The sequence below is a fragment of the Pollicipes pollicipes genome, unplaced genomic scaffold (genome assembly GCF_011947565.3).
Source record: "Pollicipes pollicipes isolate AB1234 unplaced genomic scaffold, Ppol_2.1 Scaffold_1600;HRSCAF=1878_pilon_pilon_pilon, whole genome shotgun sequence".
Classification (NCBI taxonomy): domain Eukaryota; kingdom Metazoa; phylum Arthropoda; class Thecostraca; order Pollicipedomorpha; family Pollicipedidae; genus Pollicipes; species Pollicipes pollicipes.
Window position 1 is genome coordinate 22750873 of NW_023595962.1, and position 20187 is coordinate 22771059.

The 20187-nt window shown below is 53.8% G+C and overlaps 2 protein-coding genes across 2 annotated transcripts in view; one reads left to right on the plus strand and one right to left on the minus strand.

Moving 5' to 3' along the window:
* Positions 1-20187, plus strand: part of LOC119094032 (uncharacterized) — a 121744-nt gene that overhangs the window by 40963 nt on the left and 60594 nt on the right. The gene's annotated exons all lie outside the window — the stretch shown is intronic.
* LOC119114702 (polycystin-2-like) lies at positions 10825-20003 on the minus strand. The gene is made up of 12 exons (XM_037238721.1): positions 19914-20003; positions 19712-19862; positions 19329-19483; positions 18138-18227; positions 17636-17788; positions 16322-16439; positions 15252-15363; positions 14484-14614; positions 13620-13710; positions 13081-13238; positions 11965-12047; positions 10825-10948 (listed from the first exon to the last, which is right to left on the minus strand). Exons 1-12 carry the CDS (start codon positions 20001-20003, stop codon positions 10937-10939), a joined length of 1344 nt encoding a protein of 447 aa, XP_037094616.1. The 3' UTR covers positions 10825-10936.

Sequence of the window (20187 nt, forward strand, 5' to 3'; positions counted from 1 at the left end):
CATTTCCGCGTACCTATCAGGCGCATTAATCAGACCCTTTTGCATATCACCAGTTTTGTTTTTCATTACGAGAGCAAAACGTCTTGGACCCGGACATGCTCATTCTTTCGTTATCACATGCTTGTTTTTATTCACAATCACCTTTTGTGGTCCAGCGTGACATAATCCGAGCGGGTGAGAGGGACGGTCAACGGCCGACGAGGACTGCACTGCGTGCACCACTCTGATATCTCCCTCTCCCGGCCATAACCACGGATCTGCCTGGATGGACCCGTTTCATGGTCCCATTTCATTGCATCGGCTGCCCCAGGGGGGTGGCGCCGCCATTACAGTTTTTCGACGGCCCTCCGAGGGCCCTCCGAGGCTCCAACAGCAGGGCCCTCCGAGGCTCCAATCCCCCCCCCCCCTCCCTCCGCCCCCATTCGTCTCTGCCCGTGAGCTTCGAGCCTATGGTTTGGGCACAGGAGCAGTCTTTTTACCACGATTTTAATGTATGTAATCCCGGGGTTTGGTGACCAGGCAAATGACCTGTATTTGAAATGCCAGACACTACTATGAACAGTAACACGAAGAACCCAAAAATGGTTCAAAAGTAGCAAGACTCGTAAAAAGCCGAGTGAACATGTGCGGTACGCGGGTGAAAGAACTGTTTAAGGCAACAGGCCAAACCAATATTAGAATCTCATTGATGCGCTAGGTACTGTACCTATTAACGATTGTGGGGTTTGTTGGTCAGTCCACAGTGCGTAGATGTACTGTCAATGGGGCTGGGACTCGCTCGTGCAAACTTATCACCCCCCCCCCCCCCCCCCCCCCCCACGTCGCAAACCCTGGCTACGTCCCTGGCCCTCACCCCTTTCGCCCGTGTCGCATGGATGGCTGTGCCACTTGTGTGGTAGTCAGGCTCCACTTTGTAAACAAGATTATGGCCGGAAAATCTCGCTTGAACCTCGTATTGTAGTCTACAAACTGCACGGAGCGGCATGGATTATGCAGGCATTAGTGGCTGTGAATCGGGTTCAAAGATTTCTGCATAAAACAGACGGGAATTTCCCTTTTAAGCACACGCATACTCACTTCAGTGTGTTGGCGATGTCCAGTCGCATAGAAGGAATTGCACTTGGTCGAAGGCATGGTTTAACATTGGGTATGAGACTGGCCTTAACCAGATGGCCAGGATCATAGTCATAATCTTGGAAATGACCAGATCAGATTAACGCATTCCCCGCATTTATGGTGTTAGTCCAAGAGCAACGGTTCACTCATGTTTCCAGGACAGTCGGATCGTTTTTTTTTTTGCAAAAGAAAAATGTCTTTACTGTGCCGTTTCACATTCTTGCAAGAGGCCACTTCACAGGAAGGCATCTTGCTGCCAAAAAATTGCCTTTGATGCTCACTTTTGCCCCACGCTCACACATCGCTTCAAAATTCTCCCATCCACAACACAATAGCACGCACTAAGGCAACACAACAGTACAAACTCGATGCCACACTGCACGATAATCGCGATGTTACATTTGATACGTTACATCGGTATTGTACGACCTTGACGATAATAGACAAGACCAACCACAGCATTTCTGCGTGACTACTGCTTTCCACGCGACGCAGTCGACGTTGCCATGCAACGCCTCAGCGCTAGCCATTGCGACTTTGTGACGTCACCTCTTAACGTTGAACAGGCGCCAGCCCGACCAATTTCTCCGGCTGCGATGATGACCCCCTGGGGTTGCGTGAAAACCTTACATTTGGCACACAGCTGCCGATTGTGATGCATTTTGTAAACAAACCAAACTTGATGCGTGCAAACGGCTGAAGTCGCTGTGGTCTTGGGCTTGGGGGGTACCTGGCGCCCTTGCTCTGCGCATACATAAACATGATTCAGGTGTAGGTGAGACAGGACATAGCCATGTCGAGGCCATAGCCATAGCCAGGTGTCGGGGTTCTGTGGAGCCTCGTTATGCTTGATGGTTTCAAGTGAGCTCGGTTTTAAATGGCATCTGAAAACCTCAAAGGGAAATAGGGGTTTGGCATGTGCGATTAGACAATGTCAGGCAGGAGTGGAAAAATCACATAAAATATGGGGAAAAGGAGTGAAAAATTCATCCTCATAGGGTGTTGCTTTACACGCAAAGTCGGCAGTTCTAGGGCACTGCGAAGAAGACGACCAAAGCCACCTACGGGGCTCCGATATCCAAAAACAATAGGAGGCTCCTAGTTCGCAACGGGAGCCTCCCAAGCCAGCGAAAGAGTCTTCCTAAGACATCTTTGCGCCTGCTGTTCTAGAGTACGGGCTACATTATTAAAAAGGTGGCATTATGGTCCAGAAAACGGACGTCCGGATGTATAAATGGCTCCTCTGAGTCAGACATATTACTTTTAGCTCAGTTATTTGGGACTCGTACTGAGTTTTGGTATTCTACGGTTACCTGCAATGTCTGGTTTCGGAAAAGGGGCCCCAAAAATGTTAGGGGACAAAAACATTCTCTTTCTCCACCCTTGTCGGAAGGCAGGGGAGGGGAACTGTCCCCTCTGCCCCATGCTGCGCCGACCCTTATCCAAGCTCCTTCAACTGCTAAGGACTTGTCAACCCCAGATTTTGCCGCCGATAGCCGTCGCTGACGCCGCGACGCGGCGGCGCCGGCGGCGGAGGGTTATCGCATCAGCGCATTCTTCGGGTGCTCGCCACAGAAGGCCAAGCGCCACCTTAGCCTCGGTGTGACCACCCTCCGTCAGTCGCCCATGTCCTCGTGCGGTGCCGCCTCCTCGAAGCTGAGCGTTATAGTTACTTTGGCTCCAACGCGCGCCGAAGGCTGTTTCTGCGCCCTCTCATCAGAGCGGAACCGATTTATGATGCGAGAATGGTTTTAGTTTTGATGAAGCATGTTAATTTCAGAATAATCTATTCGCCTGTATGCGTTCCGTGACTGTATGCGACTCAAGCTTTGGTATGCCTTATTCAGGTCTGATGACTCGAGCCCGTGGCGCGTTGTCCGTGCATGCGTCGAATAAGCAAAGACTGTTGAAACAAAATAAGTGATGCAATTGACGCGCCCCTTAAACCCCACGTTCTGCCAATAGATGCTCCCTGCGTGCTGAGAACATAATACGAAACACATACATTCCTCCACTACCAGGTGGGAGGGCAGCGCTGCAGACACAGTGGCAACACCAGCCCAAGATCCCCGTCACTTACCACCCAACGCCAACTCATATCATGTATCCAGCTTTGCGCCTCCATAGATCCTATTCCGACTCATATCATATCCAACCCTGCGTCTCCATAGATCCGACGCATATCGTATCCAACTTTGCTTCTCCATGGATCCAACTCCAACCCATATCATGTATCCAACTCTGCGTCTCTATGGATCCAACTCCAACCCATATCATATCCGACTATGCGCCTCCGCTATCAGCACCTTTGCTGTGTGATAATCCTACATCTTGAGCCACATCTACTAACATCAACATACAATTCAGCGTTTCAGTCTACTGACAACACCGCCAGGAGCGTTGTCGGTGCTTGTTCTCTTGCGGATGGGTGTTGCGCTGGTGCAGTGCCTCCCTCGTGCCTCATCCTCGTCGTGCCCCAAGTCGGTGCAGTGATCCGCTGAGCCAGTGGTCGAGGTCGGCGAGGAGAAGGTCTTGAGGGGGCTGGTGGCGCGCAGAGCGGCCGCTCCGACAGCGGTGCTGTCCAGTCCAGAGCGGCGGCCACCGGCTGACGTCCGTCCCTCCGCAGGGCGGTCGAGTGCCAGTTCGAGTCGGCGGCCGAGGCGGCGGCGGTGGTGGCGCGCCTGCGACAGACGGAGGTCGCCGACGGCCGGCTCGTCTCGGCGGAGACGCTCCTCGCGCAGCGGCCGGCGGGCGCGCTCGACCGCCGTGCTCTCCTCAAGAACATGACACGGTTTGTCTGTGGACGCCCGCGGCGGCCGCTGCCATCCCGACCAGCGACGCGTCATTGTGAAGCCGCGTGGTGTTGTGACTGACGCACGCGCAAACATGTGACCCCGCCTGAGGACGTCTCCCGTCCTCCACACGCGCTGCGGTGCGCTTCGGCAGGCGTATAGGCCGACCCCTTTGTCAGTAAGCCTCTGGGCGCCCGAGCCTGGACCTGCCATGCGACCAATCCGCCAGCGCCCAACATACACTTCGTGGACTTAAGGGTACCCGCCGTCTTTCGTGGGCAAAACAGGGGGGCCTCATCGGGGAAGTCCCTGTATCTAGGGGCTTCATCTAGAAATGTGATCTGGTAGACGGCTCTGTTTTCATTGTGGTTTCCTTTCGAAGACTCCCGCCGTCCCATGCGGTCATATAAGGTCATCATTCGGGACCGTCACGCTGCCAGATGGCCTTGTTGCTTTGGTTTTTGAAGGCGTTTGCCGCCGCTGATCCGAAAACGGCAACGGAAACGACAACGATTCGGTGCGCGTTTGGACCATTGCGGCGACCTGATCAGCCGATGATGTTTCGTCACACCGACCACTAGCCTGTGCCTGGCCTCAGTCCCCGTTGTTGAAGCCGTAGCGGGCGCTGCCGCGCCGTCCCAACCGCTCCGATGATCAGACCCGGCCACGTGACGGTGTTTTCGGCCCGGCCGTTGTTGGCGCTTGCCTGGGTCAGCCAGGCGGAGTGGGCGTCGTTCTTTGCTCGACGTGTTCGTTTTTTTTTCATGTCGCGTCCGCCACTGGAGCCATGGATAAAAGAAACGGCAAAGCGAAAAATCTAGTGCTGAAGGCCAAATGTGCCATTACATGATCATACTTGTGTTACACCGTCTCTACATCGTATCCTGGTGCCCTTAGGCTGCACGTGCGTGGCATACAGAGGACGGCCACCGCGCCGGAGCTGCAACAGCTGTTCACTGGCTGCGATGACGTCAGCATTCCGGCCAACAACCAGCGCGGGAAACAACGGGTAGGCAGTGGCACCGCCATCTTGGTTTTGGGTTGGGCGAGCACGGCCTGCTAACGCGTTGTAATAAGGGCACCATAGAAAAAGCGACAATATGACTATGCGTGGTTTCATGCTATTTGACAATATCTTTATGCGTAGCCTTTACCTATTAAGCTTATCTATGATGCACTAGCCAACTTTTATGGGTAGTGAAGAACTTTAATCGTGGTGCATGTGTTTCTAGCCAACGTTTTTCGACAATGTCCAGGATCGGAGCACGCGCGTGCTAATTATCAAATGGAAAGTTGAACGCGCGAGATTTGGGAGAATACCTCTGATGTCTTGTGCGCAACCGCATTGGAGAGTGAAGATGCCATCACAGCACCATATGAAGGTTCGATGTATATTTCGCCCGGTGCACCGCAACTCAGATTGCATTGCGTACGAATTCTGAAACCGTGATTACTGCGGATAAACTGCGTAGCGATGGGAAGCGAACGCAAGGCGCCCAGACTACCGCTAATTCGCTCCTTTCGCCAGTTACGCGTTCGTGCAGTTCCCCGACCGGCAGTCAGCTGCTGCAATGGCGTCCCAGCAGCTGACGCTGCACGACAAACAACTGACTGTCTCTTATGCCGTCGAGAGAAACCTGGCGCTGGCCTCAGACCCCAGGTAAGATGGCCGACTGCATACGTCTATATCCGCCGCCATGTTGCAGGGGCACGGCCAGGTTTCCTCGTCTGCTGTCGCGGCTATTGTCCTTGCTGTCCTTGTGACTTGGCGGCAGTAAGCTTCATGTTTAAGCTTCTTTAAATAGACTATTCCAAATTGGAAGATATCGGGCAGGCAGCACATATGATGTAAGAAGCTCAGTTGCAGCTATTAGTGTATTTTCTCAGGCTTCTTCATGTCGACACGCGTCCACGAATGGCACGCAGCAGACATGCTTCGGTGTATTATAAAGGTTTGTGCATACAGGAGCAATCGATTGAGCATAACAACTTCGGAAGAAACACAACTTGAGTGGAGAAACCGTCCGGGAGGGCACATCCCCACGCGTACAGAACGGGGCACCATGACACTACAATGGTATACCTATAGCCAGAAAATGCATAAGAAACAAGAACGCGACGCAAATGCGAAACCTAGTGTAGCGCAGACAAGATCGCCACCACACGGCTGCTGATCAATAGGTATGAATGCATGCAACCGGCAACACAGGTACGCCAAATAAAATGCCAATGGAAAACAAACTTAAAACCACCAGCAAAAGGGCGGCGGAACTAAACATCAAGATAATTCATGTCACTGCTAGCGTGTGAGGAAGGTCTATATGCACACAGTGAAGCAGAAATAGGAGTGGAAATGGCTGCAGACGAAGCACGGAAAGTAAGCTAACGTGTACTTCTCGCTCTGTCGGACAAGTGGTCAGCCGGCCCGCGGTACTGGCTCGGGGGCTTGGTAGCGTGACCTTGACCTCCAGTCTCGCGGGGCGCTGCCGAATCCCTCAAAACCGGACGGCCGGAAGAGCATGACAGGGACGCCACAGGCGCCCAGACAACCGGCTGACTAGCCGGAGTAACATTTGGTATGCTCTTAAGTGCGAAGGCTGCGTTAAATAATGAAGCTTCACGAATCACTGAATGTGGTCCCCATTACGTAATCCTTTGGGGACGTCATGGCACGTTTTTGTGACATCTGAACTGCTGCTAGAGTTGCAGCATTGAGTTGCCGCCATAGCGGGCAGCATAACTCAACTGATTTGCAGTATTCCTAGGTGCTGCAATGTTACAGTGTTGATTTATTTAGTGACTCAACGCATGAGCTTATGTGCGTGGTGTTTGGCCCTTCCATACGGTTTTCTTATATATTTTCCGTGACGGCACCTTCCTTGCTTGGGTTTACACTTTCGGTTGCGGTGCTATTCTTAAAGGGGTTTAAATATTAGCTCCATGTCCGTCATATCTAGTAGTTGCCCAAATGTCGGTGTCACTGCTGGCGAAACGCGAAACGTGATCGAAACGTGCGATCGATAGCGAAATCCGATTATAGGCCAATGAATTGCCTTCTATCGATGGGGCACTTCGTGCCGGATAACTTCAAATACGAATGCATGTGGCCACATTTTAAATACCCATGAGCACAGCACGGCCAATTAGGCATGGTGCTCGCATGATGTTTTTGGGACGTCGTATATGTATGGGTGGTTATCTCATAGGCGGCGTGTCACAAGCTGCTCAAACTCGCGTGTATCAAGCTCTAAGAAACGGGATAATTTCAAGTCTTAAAACGTGCGCGGGTGTGACACGCAGGGAATGGCCATGAACATTGCAATTGCAGTTCAAAACCCCGTACGAATGTGAAATAGTCATTTGATCGTCGTGGGTCAACGTTGGGGGTCGTCGTAGTTCAATGACAACATTTTTGATAGTTGTTGAATCCATTATTCCTTGCGTGCTGTGCATGTGAACTTGACATAACAGTGGACGTTATGAGTGCCGTCTCGAAACGACACGATCCACCAGCAAGTTTTGATGGCGTCCCGTTTCTACATCGCGTGATGAATTTACTATTCGGCAGGTATGAAATGGTTGAAGTCGAAGATGACTCTGGCGGTCGTCGTGCGAAGCAGAGCCTGGCCTCTCCACCGACAGGTGGCAACAGTAAGAAAACGAAGCACAAAAACAAGTGTGTTGGATTAGTTTAGTCTTAAAGACCTCCATTGATCCACATGGAACTCGCGCCATTCTGCTTCTTGGACTAAGATGCAACATTGAAACAATACATTTGCGAAATGTGATCGTGTTTGCAAAAGTTCAGTGACGCTCCCCGGTTTGTCTTATTCCCTGCCTTTTCTCATTCCTCGCCTGTCCTCAATCCTCGCAATGTCCATTGTCCATCGGGCTATTGTATGCAATGTCCGGCGTGACGGAGGACGCCGCGGTCACCAGCTATGTGCCGTTATTGCCGCCAACATTTGTATGGTTTATGCGATTGGACCTTTGCTGCGTAAGGCTTGTTGACGGGCCTTCCACGGTGACCGCAGTCTTGCCCCTTTACTCATCTCTCTCCGAGTTCCCAAAGCCCTGAAGCGGTTATTGCTGACCGAAGAGTCCAATCAAATCCGAACCAACCCAGACCAAGCCAAAAGCGTGATGTTAGGATCAGCAGAGCTCCAGTCCGCAAATCATTCTGCCAGACGCGTGACATCCACAGGCAGTGGCTGCTTGCCAACGTTTGTCTGTTGCTGGAAACCGTACTAACAAACAGCCAGCAGTTTGAAGTTTCTCCTTCCTCGTCGTCTCTCCAGCACGCGACATTCCAAACCATGCATAAGCTTGCCATGAACGCCATCTTGGCCAAGACGGGTACGTTTTGTGTGCCTGGTGGCAGAAACGACTGGGCCGCCTCGTGCTGGCCTGTGCTGTGTGCTAGACTCTGCCTCGACGCGGTCGTTCCTCCGATCAGCGGCGGGCAGCTTGGAGTCGAGTCTGACTGACTCCGAGCAAGATATTACCCGATCCTGGGCGTGGAGTCCAGTACAACCTAATCCTGTAGCGACGGCTTTAATCACAACTCAACTGCGCCATATGACTGCGGGACTTGTCCTCCCTTTCTATCGCGTGCACGTTTTGTCACCAGACATGTGCCTGGTTCCTAATATTGGTTCCTGGTTCCCACTGGCTCTTTCGACAATACAAGGTGCTGGATCCTGGTTCTCACTGATTTTTTCACATTTTTATCATCAGAAGCTGCATTTCAACACATACACACCCTGCTTGTGTCTGGCATTGTTGTGGATGATTTAAATTGATTATGACACGTTAGATGGTGTGTTTTTTGGTGTGAGTAATAAGGAGTCAGTAAGGTAGCACCGTTGTTCCGCATTCCCACACGGAGTAACCTTACCACCAGCAGCCTTAGTTCCTTGACGTCATATTCCCTTTGGGTTTTAGATTAACTAAACATACCAACTAGCTTCCCTATCTGCGGCCTTGATGAGCGACGCGCGGGGACGCCACATTAGTGTGCGAGATGCAGTAAGAGGTGTTATTTATGGTTGCTGCGTGATTTCATTGGAAATCATTTTGTGCTATTCTGGTGTAAACTTATACTATGTATATATATATATATATATATATATATATATATATATAATTCATTATTTCCGAGAGATCCGCACGGAATAGCGGACCTTTCCTTTCGGGATAACATTAGGCAGCTAACAGTCCAGTTGCAGACTTAGCAGGTCTGCATCATCCCTGTGTCTTGACAAGTTATTGATGTTGTTCTTCTGAATTTGTAGTGTTATTAACATTGAAGAACAGCAAATTTCTTTTATGGGTATGAGGAACAGCCTGAGCAGATAACCAGCTATGTTCCTAGACCCAATTTTATTAATTTACATTAAGAACAGTATTAATTGCTGGACCTGAAAAGTGGGGAGTGTAAGCAGCAACTGCTCTGAAGAAATCCTGGTAAGATTTTGTTTCTTGCTGGCTCCTGAGCATAATTTTAGAATGGATCTTGGTTCTTGCTGAAATTAATCTCCATCTTAAGCCTGAGCTGGATCTTGGTTCTTGCTGGATCACTTCGCATGTTCCAGGCTGGGTCTTGGTTCTTGCTGGATCCATCAACATAATTCCAGGCTGGATCTTGGTTCTCGTTGGGTCCCTATGTCCAATCCAAGCTGGATCATGGTTCTTGCTGGATCTTTCGTCTTCATGTCAAGCTGGATCTTGGTTCTTGTTGGATTTTTTTGGCTTATTGTCAAGCTGGATCTTTCGACATATTGTCAAGCTGGATCCTGGTTCTTGCTGGATCTTTCGACTTATTGCCAGACTGGTTCCTGTCTTCTTCCTGGTTCCGGAACCAGGAACCAGGAACCGGTTCCCGGGAAGAAATCTTGGCAGCCAGGCACAAGTCTGGTTGTCACGTTTCGCCAAACATTTGCAAGCTGTTGAACAGACAGCTTTGCGACGTAAGTCCTAATACCGAAGTCTCATGACCTCTCAGAATCCACTCCTTTACGTCCAAAGTGCTTGCGTTGATTCTGTCTCAGGATTTAGTACTGTTAAGTCGTTTACCTACTTCGCCTTCATTCACGGCTTATCTTTCGGTTGGACTCGCGATGGATAACGGTTCCGCCAAGCGTGAAGCACCGGTCTGGCATGAATAACGCACATGTAAAAAACCCGGTGGTAGAGTGCAGACTGTATTGCAACATGATGGGCAAGGAGCCTGGGGATTGCAACTACGTCCACGGCACCGGGTTACCATTTTCGACACACACCGTAGACATAATTGAGCCCCCAAGACAACAGAAGAGCGGAAACACAAAGCGTTCGGGCGGTACGCCAGAAGTATGCCAAAGGTCAGGCGGGGTCGGCAAAGGCCGGGACGCCGCCAGCCGAAACCGACCACCGGCGGCGAGACCGAAATGAACTTAGGTCAACCGTACACATATCGTACCAAACACGACAGTGTGGCCGACGCCTGCGTTGGCCTCAACAGACAGTGCGCAGAACAAAACCACAAAGTCCGGCGCGTGCCACTCTTCTGGTAGCACCTCTCCCTTAGATGCGCCGGTGAGCAAATCTGGCGCGTCCGCCGCCTCAGGCACTGTCCCGCGCGGCGAGGTCACAACGCCTGCCCCGAGGGCGCGGCTGGCGCAGCGCCAGGTCGCCGCGGCCGCCGCGGGGTTGCCGCGGGTCACGCGCGGGTCGTCATATCTTGCCGGGAGGCGGCGCGCATGCGCGTGGCCGCCGCCGCCGCGGTGCGGCCGGCTCGGCGGCGAGCAACAGCCATCTGCTGATCTCTGAGCCGCCGAGGCAGACGGCGCCGGCCCGACAGACACGCTGCACTTGACTGGGTTGCTGTGGAGGGCGTGGGTCGCGTCTGCCGGGGCCGGTCGGACCGGCGGCGGGGTCGGGCGATGCTGGCGCCGCCTCGCGGCGGGACGCTGCGCCGGTCGGCGCCTGCGGGGACGTCCTCTCTCCCTCTAGCGCGACCCGGCGAGCGAGCTCACCACCCGGCCTCTCTACTTACTGCCCTGTGGAGAAATCGGCACGTGTCGGGGTGTCACAGGAACCAAGTGGTCGGTGGCGTGAGGCTTGAGACGGAAAACGACGCTCGATTTCCTAGCTGGTGGCGTCAAGTTCAGTTGGGTGGATCTGAGTACACAGCACCACCACCCCTGTCTCAAGTGACACGGTCAACTGACAGACGGAATGACGTCACTGACGCGGCGCAATCGTAAGTGGTGCGGCAACGGGCATCAGCGCGCGACATGAGACGAATCAAGTAGGTTTTGACAACAGCGAGGCTAGATGTTCACGGGTCCTTCGAGCGATGTGATGATATATGCCGTTAGATACAGCTAGGCGCAGGATCATGCTACTTTCGTGCAGCAGTTTTGTTCTCCGCAAAACGGACAGTTGCCTGAGGGAGGCGCGTGTTAAGTCTGGCCGGAATGAGAAAAAGTGTTGGAAGAGCCAGTGCTGGACAGTCAGCGTCAATTTCAGGACAAGTCAGGGGATAGTCCTGGGGGGGGGGGGCTACGTCTAAATTAGGACGCGCACCAGGGGCAGCACCAGGATGCACACCAGGAACAGATTTAGTGTCGGGTTACACTTGCCCGGACCCCAAAGCTTGGGTGCAGGAGCCCTGTGCCGAGAGTGCCACCAGATGACCTATCACCGCCAAACCTATTGGTCTTGGCGTCCACAAAGCAGGTGACCCTGGAGGACTGTGGACCCGACGGACCGATCAGCCGTGCGATCCGGCCTGATCGACGATCTGGTTTACCCAGAAATTGCATTGGTATATTGGCGCCAGTTGACCTAGCGGTCCTGACTGGCAGCAGACACACTTGAAATAGCACAGATAGCTGATCTAATCGACCTAAGTGAAAAGTTCATCTGGTCGACGTAGCTGACCCAAAAATCTAAACAATCTGCTGACCCAGTGGACAAACTTTATGTAGCGAGTGTATGGCCCGCCACGACCTCAGCAGGCGCGCGCTCCCCTGCTGAAGCCACCCTGACCACCCGCTGCCGATCAGCTGACCTTCATGTTGGGATCAGAGTCCCAGCGATCCAGTTCCTCCCGCACCAGCTTTTCCATCTGGTGCCGCTTGGACTTGTCGTCCGCTGCGGGGAGAAGCGGCGGTGAGGCGGCCGCCGGGGGTGCACGAGCGACGGCAGGACGCCGAACAAGCCCGTAGCCGTGCGGAAGATGCTAGTGGCCATGCTGAAGCAGTCGGTGGACATGCTGTGGGTGGGTTTTCATGCTGAAGATGTGAGTGGCCGCGCTGAGGTGACTGACGAATGTGCTGAAGTGCCTGGTGGACGTTCAGAAGTGGTGGTTGGTGATGCTTCTGCACATGCTGGCAGTGGTGCGGCGGGCGGTCGGATGGGCGGTGCGGCCGCGTGACAGCGGGTGAAGCCGTGCTATTGTCATGAGATTGGGAAGGCCCGGTCAGCAGTCACAAATTAAATGATGAAGACTTGAACTATCTAAGCGCCTCCGTAGTGTTGTTTGCCGCCTCAGCAATATCCAAAGCGATGGCAACGGACATGACCTCAGCAACGCCATTCATCTTGGTATGCAGCAGGCTGGCAAGCTGTCGGGGTAGATCGAGCGAGGTATCTCTAAGCGTAAACTATTACTCTAGCCTTCTGATGAACCAAGGGCGAGGATGGCTTGTGAATCATGTTAAACATGCGGCCCGGAAGTCAAGGCGCGTGCTGGCGACTCGGTTCCTGCAGTAGTCGCTGGTGGCAATGCGTGAAGCCATCGACTTCGAGCCGTATGCAAATCAAGCCTTGCATAGGATTTACTGCCCGCAAACGGTAGCTTATTCGCAGCGATATAGCAGCGCCAAATAAGGTGTACAGAGCGATTATCACAGTCTTTTCAGCGATGAGACGTGAAACACGAGCCATTGGTCGTCAATTGGTCATTCATGTCTGTCGAAACCTATAACTACCTACAACTTGGCACTTTCAGTTCCAAAATAAATCTCTCTGCACGCTCCAGAGCCTCTAACTGGAGTGAGAGGCGCTTCCTCTTCGAAAGCGTTCCCGCCGACGATTTTGGAATCTCGGTGCGTTGCGCCAGGATGAGGAAAACCATCGAAAGCCTCACAGCCGTGCCCGTTCTCGACAGTTCTGACCAACATACCGCTTGGGTCGTCCGAGATCTGGTCCAGCATCTTGCCCATCGTCTCCTTCTTCTTCTGCTTCGACTTCTCCATGCCCTCCAGCTTGATGAGCACGGCGTCGATTTTGGAGACGATGGAGCCGATGCTGTGCTCCATGCGGTCCACGCGGCGGGTCAGCCTACGGCCGAGGTCATGTCCAAGTCAGGGTCGCATCGTATGGAGGTGTGCCCATGGTGAAGCACGATCCAGTATCTGCATTTGTGGTTACGGCTAAGTAATAGATAGCCATTGAAAGGGCTGAAATGTACACAGCATTTAACTAACCCCAGTGTTGAACGATGGACTTGCCCGGAGGCCAAGTTCTTCCAGCTGCCACGGCCCGGCAGTGCGGCCTCGCCGTGCCACTCAGAACCACACGTTTGTGACAGATTCGTTTGCGAGACCGCCCGCCCGGACCGCGGTCTCTCCGGCTGACCCCCGTTCCTGGCAGCGACGCTCGCCGCCGGCGCGAGGCCCGTGACCGAACGCGGCATCAGCGGCGGGGGTGCACGCGACTCACGAGTTGAACTCCTCGGGGTTGACGCCGCCTCCCCCTCCGTACGCGGAGCCGGGCCGGGAGCGACGGCCGGACGTCGGCCTCCCGATCTCACCTGCCGGTCAAGGTCAAGGTCAAGATCCCGCCTTCGAGGTCAAGGCCACCATGACGAGCGAGGTCTGTCGTCGAGCCCGGCGCGCCGTTTCGGATCAGCCCGCAATACACATTGAACATCACGTTTGGCCCGGAAGGCCGATGAAGGGTGCAGGTTTTCGTCTCGCCCGTTAAGGTCAAGGTCATCGTGGTCATCACGCTGCTATCCAGTTGAAGCGATGAGCAATCTATGAAAAGTTCTGTGTTATCGTGGCATTGAAATCAACTCCGTAAGACGACGCAAGCGTGCAAGACGCAAGTCTTATCAGGCAGTGTTTGGCCCAAACGGATTTTAACTTGCGGAGTGTTTTGCTTAAACGACTGTGCGGGAGAATTGATATACATAAAAATGTGAAAATTTCCATTTTCAACTTTTTTATGCACGGTGAATAACCTTGTTGCATGGTGGGCACCAATCGTGCACAAAGTATATCGTACAACACGAAACGTAATATTCAAGTGAAAACTAACATGTCTGGGCGCATCATAGATCGTGGGTGATCAAGAGTCCACTGTCAGCGTCCGCTCCAGCTTTGGGGGCGCCACGGCGCCCATTGAAGAGAAGGAAACAACACACCACGCTAGGACGTAAGGCGGTAGAATCATACCGTCAGAGATGTAATCAGATAGTGGCTCCGAGTCAGAGTCACGCATGGGTCAGAGTCAGAGTCAGGCTGCGAGTCGGGCGAGGGTCAGGTCGTCAGTCAGCGTCGGAGCCTCGCAGCGGTTACTCACGGTCGAGCTCGAGCTTCTGGTCCTCCAGGTCAGCCATCATGAGACGCGCCTCGTCATCCCCCAGGGTCCGGTCGCCGTTCAGGTCGTATCGCGCGAAGAACATCTCGATCTCCAGGTCAGAGAAGTTGCACCTGCGGTCGAAAGTGCGTGACAGATAAGAGGCCGGCGTGTAACAGACACGTGACAGGCATGCGCGTAGGCGCGCGCGCGCGTATGTGTGTGTGTGTGTGTGTGTGTGTGTGTGTGTGTGTGTGTGTGTGTGTGTGTGTGTGTGTGTGTGTGTGTGTGTGTGTGTGTGTGTGTGTGTGTGAGTGCGTGTGTGCGTGTGTGTGCGTGTATGTGCATGGGTGTGTGTGTGTGTGTGTGTGTGTGTGTGTGTGTGTGTGGTGTGTGTGTGTGTGTGTGTGTGTGTGTGTGTGTGTGTGTGTGTGTGTGTGTGTGTGTGTGTGTGTGTGTGTGTGTGTGAGTGCGTGTGTGCGTGTGTGTGCGTGTGTGTGCATGTGTGTGTGTGTGTGTGTATGCGTGTGTGTGTGTGTGTGTGTGTGTGTGCGTGTGTGTTAGTGTTTGACAGGCACGTAACAGATGTGACAGGTGCGGGTCAGACACACAGCACACTGCGGACGCGGAGTAGGTGTGTGGCGGACGCATGTCAGACAGTGCGTCATGACTTGACAGTCATGTCGCAGCGGTTTCGCGGGTGCGACGATCGCGAAATGAACGAGACCATGTGCGCGCGCGCCAGGGAGGCCTTGACAGGTCCCCACTCACTTCTTGAGGTTCTTGCGGATCTCGTCGAAGGAGTAGATGCCGTCGCTGTTCGTGTCAGCCAGTTTCAGCGCGTTCTGGATGTCAATCAGCTTGTCACGCTTGCCCAGCTTGCCTGGAAACGTCGTCAGGGGCCATCGGAGGTAAGGAAAAGTCAGAGGAAGTGAGAAATCAGGCGCCACCGGAGGTCAGACGCCACCATAGGGCGCACCCACGGTGGATTGTCAAATGCCCGGTAGAGGTTTGGTTAATTGCTGTTATCTCCATGCCGTTATCACTCACTATTCGCACGTTAGGCAGAAAATTGGCGTCGTTTTAATGTTTGCTTACCATAAAGCTGGAACCCAACAGGTAGACACACACCACTGCAATAATGCACATAATCGACAGCCTCTACGACAACAACCTAGAGCGACAACAGGGATGCGCATAATCATACCAAAAATACGCAATCAAATGCGCTGCTGGCAAAACTTCGACTCTATTTGTCATCTAAGCCTCCCTAAAAGAAGTGGGACGCACTTCAGCTCTCGACATACGCACACCTGCCCGCTGAATGGATGCTTTGGCATGAAGCAGGCGTCACTTTTTACACCCAGAAACTCAGCCAACAGCCACAGCTCGGACACCCTCGCGCAGCGGACGGCCATAGCTCGGACACCCTCGCGCAGCCGACATACATACCTCGGACACACTCGCGCAGCCGACAGCCATAGCTCGGACACCCCCGCGTAGCCAACAGCCATAGTTCTGACAACCTCGCGTAGCCGACGGCCATAGCTCGGACACCCTCGCGCAGCCGACAGCCATAGCTCGGACACCCTCGCGCAGCCGACAGCCATAGCTCAGACAGTTTCGCGCAGCCGTGAACAGTGAGCATCGCGCCTCTGCAGCGCCACAGCGCGTTCTCGGCCGTTCTCAGATAACTACCACCGAGGCCAGTCCGTGGCCGTGGCCGTGGCCGTGGCCACTACCACCACGGTAGTGGTGGGACTATGTAGGGACTATAGGGACTATTTAGGGACTATTTATAGGGACTACTATAGGGACTATTTCAGTCCGTCCCGCCTCACCCATCATGTTGTTGTAGCCGCGCTTGAAGTAGTCAGCGATCTCAAACTCGTTCTTCTGGGCCGAAATCTCGTTCTTGACCTCGCTGTACGTGTCGTTGATGATGGCCAGGAACATGTTCTGTGGGCCAGAGGGACATCACGTTCAGTAAACTATTAGGGGGAGGGGGACAGTTTTCCAACGGACTTTGCGCCCACTTTGTGTTGTTAAGTATTAGTTTTCTTTTTCAAACTTTAGTGTTATTTTTCGAGTTGTGATTTCTTTAGCAGCAAAGTGGTGATGGCCTTCGAATGATAACATAATCTTGGTGTAATAATTAACTGCTTCTCCGATTTTTGCCACCTATCAGCAATAATTTTGGGCTCAAATCAACATTGGGGGAGCGCAAGTCAACACTGGTGGCCACTTCCGCACTGGCGCCCTGTCCGTCTGTAATATGCCTCAACTGTGTCCGTATCTGAGCTGTGTGTGGTGATTTCTGTGATCACAACAGTAAAGGTGAGGAAGCGTGCCGCGTTCAGTTCACTAGGGGGGGGGGGGGGGGGGTGAGAAACATCTTCAGCATCGGTCCGAAGCGAGATCGCACAGCTATCAGTCAGACGGTCTTCAAACATATGGGCCTGGTTTGACCAGGCCCTCTCTGTCGAGTGGGCCCCCCTCGCCAATGGGTCCAGTGATCTCCATCTTCCCGTCGGCGGGCAGCCGCCGGCTCTGTGCGCATGTTGTCGTTCTCCCGTCTTTACCAGCTCGGCCAACAGTTCCAGCTGTCGGTCTCCCGTCTCTCCCGTCTCCGCCACCCCAACACTTGTCGCCATCAGACCCGTCAGACCCGTCATCAGACCACCAGACCCATGAGACCATCAGTTCTGTCAGACCCGTCATCAGACTACCAGACCCATGAGACTATCAAACATGTCAGACCCGTTGTCAGACCACCAGACCCCGTCAGATCCGTCATAAGATTATCAGACCTATAAGACCCGTCATCAGACCACCAGACCCATGAGACCATCAGACTTGTCAGACCCGTCGCCAGACCACCAGACCACGTCAGATCCGTCATAAGATTATCAGACCTATCAGACCCGTTATCAGACCACCAGACCCATGAGACCATCAGACTTGTCAGACCCGTCATCAGACCACCAGACTCATGAGACCATCAGATCTATCAGACCCGTCGTCGGACCACCAGACCCCGTCAGATCCGTCATAAGATTATCAGACCTATCAGACTCGTTATCAGACCACCAGATACGTCAGGCCCGTCATCAGACCATCAGACCCGCCACCGCGGGACGGGCTGACGCACGCACCATCAGCACGAAGAAGACGAAGAACACGTAGGCGAGGAAGAAGATGGGACCGAGCACTCGGTTGGCGGCCTCGATCTCGTGGAAGTTGAAGTCGCCGAGGATGGTCCGCAGCAGGGTGAAGGTGGCGTTGCCGAAGCTGCTGAAGTCGCGAACCTGCCGGACAGAGGCGCAGGTGGCGGCTCGAGCAGTCGAGAGGCACTGGCGGGGCGGGCCTGGACGCGAGCGACGACCGGGCATTACCGCGGCTCTAGAGCTGCTCGAAGATAGCGTGGTGGACAAGAGCTATAACTGTTTTTTGTGAACAGTAAAAATATCAGCCGGTCGAAGAAATATGAAAAACCTTGAAAGATGATAGGGCGAAGAAAACTGGTGGAGGGGGGAGGAAAGCATGCAGTGCATGTACACAGGGATATATCAACTTGTGCTTACAATGATTAGATACCAGCACTTAACAACGAAAGCATCAGTAAACTTCCAGATGATCCCGAGTGATCTTGCTGACCTGGGTGCCGAAGAGGAGGTAGCCGAGCTGAGCAAAGGCGAAGAAGACGATGAAGAACATGATGGCGAAGCCCATGACGTCCTTTGCACACTGAAAACAGAACGGAGAGGTGCGTGTGATGATCACTGTATTTTCTGCCAATCCAGGTTTGGCGACGGAAGACATTATCAGATTACCATTGTCGCCATGTAGCGCACACGCCAGCGTACTACGCGCATTTAAACACAATCTGCACTGCACTGAAATATCGTTACCCTGCACACGCAAAAGCTTAACTGGACACGAACACCGCACGCCGCGCAGTCGATAACAGCCGACGTCTCCCGCCTGCGGTAGCCGAACCGATCACCCTGACCTCCCCACGGTCTGTGGGAGCTGGACCGATCACCCTGACCACCCCACGGTCTGTGGGAGCTGGACCGATCACCCTGACCATCCCACGGTCTGTGGGAGCTGGACCGATCACCCTGACCACCCCACGGTCTGTGGGAGCTGGACCGATCGCCCTGACCATCCCACGGTCTGTGGGAGCTGGACCGATCGCCCTGACCATCCCACGGTCTGTGGGAGCTGGACCGATCACCCTGACCATCCCACGGTCTGTGGGAGCTGGACCGATCGCCCTGACCATCCCACGGTCTGTGGGAGCTGGACCGATCACCCTGACCACCCCACGGTCGGTGGGAGCTGGACCGATCGCCCTGACCATCCCACGGTCTGTGGGAGCTGGACCGATCACCCTGACCATCCCAGGGTCTGTGGGAGCTGGACCGATCGCTCTGACCATCCCACGGTCTGTGGGAGCTGGACCGATCACCCTGAGCATCCCACCGCGCCGCATTCGCCGCAGCTCTCGGTTTCCCGTGCTTTAAGTTTGACTTTGCACCGGTTCTCTCGAAGCACCGCTACCCATCCTCCGTCCAGCTGCCATCCGGGCTCTGGCTTCACCTACTTCCCCAGACCCAAGCCCCTGTGGCCACCGCGTGGATCCAGCATCCAGCACCCCTTCCTGATTCCTCACTGCTGCACTGAGCCAGTGTCCGTTTCCTTTAGCGCACTTCATCCTAGCGAAACTCCGCAGCTGTACCCACGACATGACTTCTAAAGCTGAAGCACCTGTAAGCCAGCACCATCACCTGTGCGCCTATTGCACCGCGTTGGCACCCCTCCCCGCATCCCACCAACACTCACGCGGGAGAGGGTGCTGCTGAGCTGTGTCATGGTCTTGTTGAAGCTGATGTACTTGAAGAGCTTGATCCAGGCGAAAAACACACACATGGCTACTGCCGCGTTGAACTGGGTCTGGTAGAAGCCGAGCAGCTCGAAATTGGCGTACTGGATATCGTCTGCGGCGGTGCGGGGGTCATCGGGTCAGCCAAAGGTCACGAGATCAAACGGAGGTCACGGAATTACCGAGAGGTCAAAGTGTCACCAAGACGGAGGCACCGGGATGATGCGATCGTCGGCGCATGCTTGACTTTGACGTCTGACGGACAAGCCAGCATTGCACCCATCGGTGCCGGGTCGGAGGTCAGGTCAGCACCACTCGAGTCGGAGGTCATATCTCTGCTCACCTTTGAGCAGCGACTCGATCTTGTCGTCGACAGAGTTGGTGCGGTAGACGGAGAACGCGATGCAGAGCGTCGCTATCCCTATCACCAGGATGTCGAGGATGTTCCAGACGGACTTGAAGTAGGAGCACTTCATTTTCCGCACCTCCAGCACCTGTCGCGGCGGTCAAAGCACTTCAGGTGGTTGAACACACCAAACACCTACAATTTTAGACTTTGCCGTTCGGGCCACGTGCTGGCAACGTTCCTCTCGCAACGCGTTTCTGAAAGGTATGCTGCTCTCGAAGGCATCCATTGCTAAAGTAACGTTGACGTGTCCCGTGCGAGCTAAGATTTCAGCTAGCAGGAGAACACGGCAGGCGAAAATGTGCTCGGATTTACTCAGGGTCATGAAACTTACATACCGTGCACTAGCAACATCAAAGGTCGACGATCATGGGAGAAACTCACCCGTAACACAACGTAACGAAAAGCGCGTC

Coding starts and splice junctions, on each gene's coding strand:
- LOC119114702 (XM_037238721.1), bottom strand. CDS start 20,003: ATGGATGCCTTCGAGAGCAGCATACCTTTCAGAAACGCGTTGCGAGAG. Junction 15,364..16,321: donor CGGCTACAACAACATGATGG/GTGAGGCGGGAC, acceptor CGACGTTTCCAG/GCAAGCTGGGCAAGCGTGAC. Junction 14,615..15,251: donor ATCCGCAAGAACCTCAAGAA/GTGAGTGGGGAC, acceptor TTTCGACCGCAG/GTGCAACTTCTCTGACCTGG.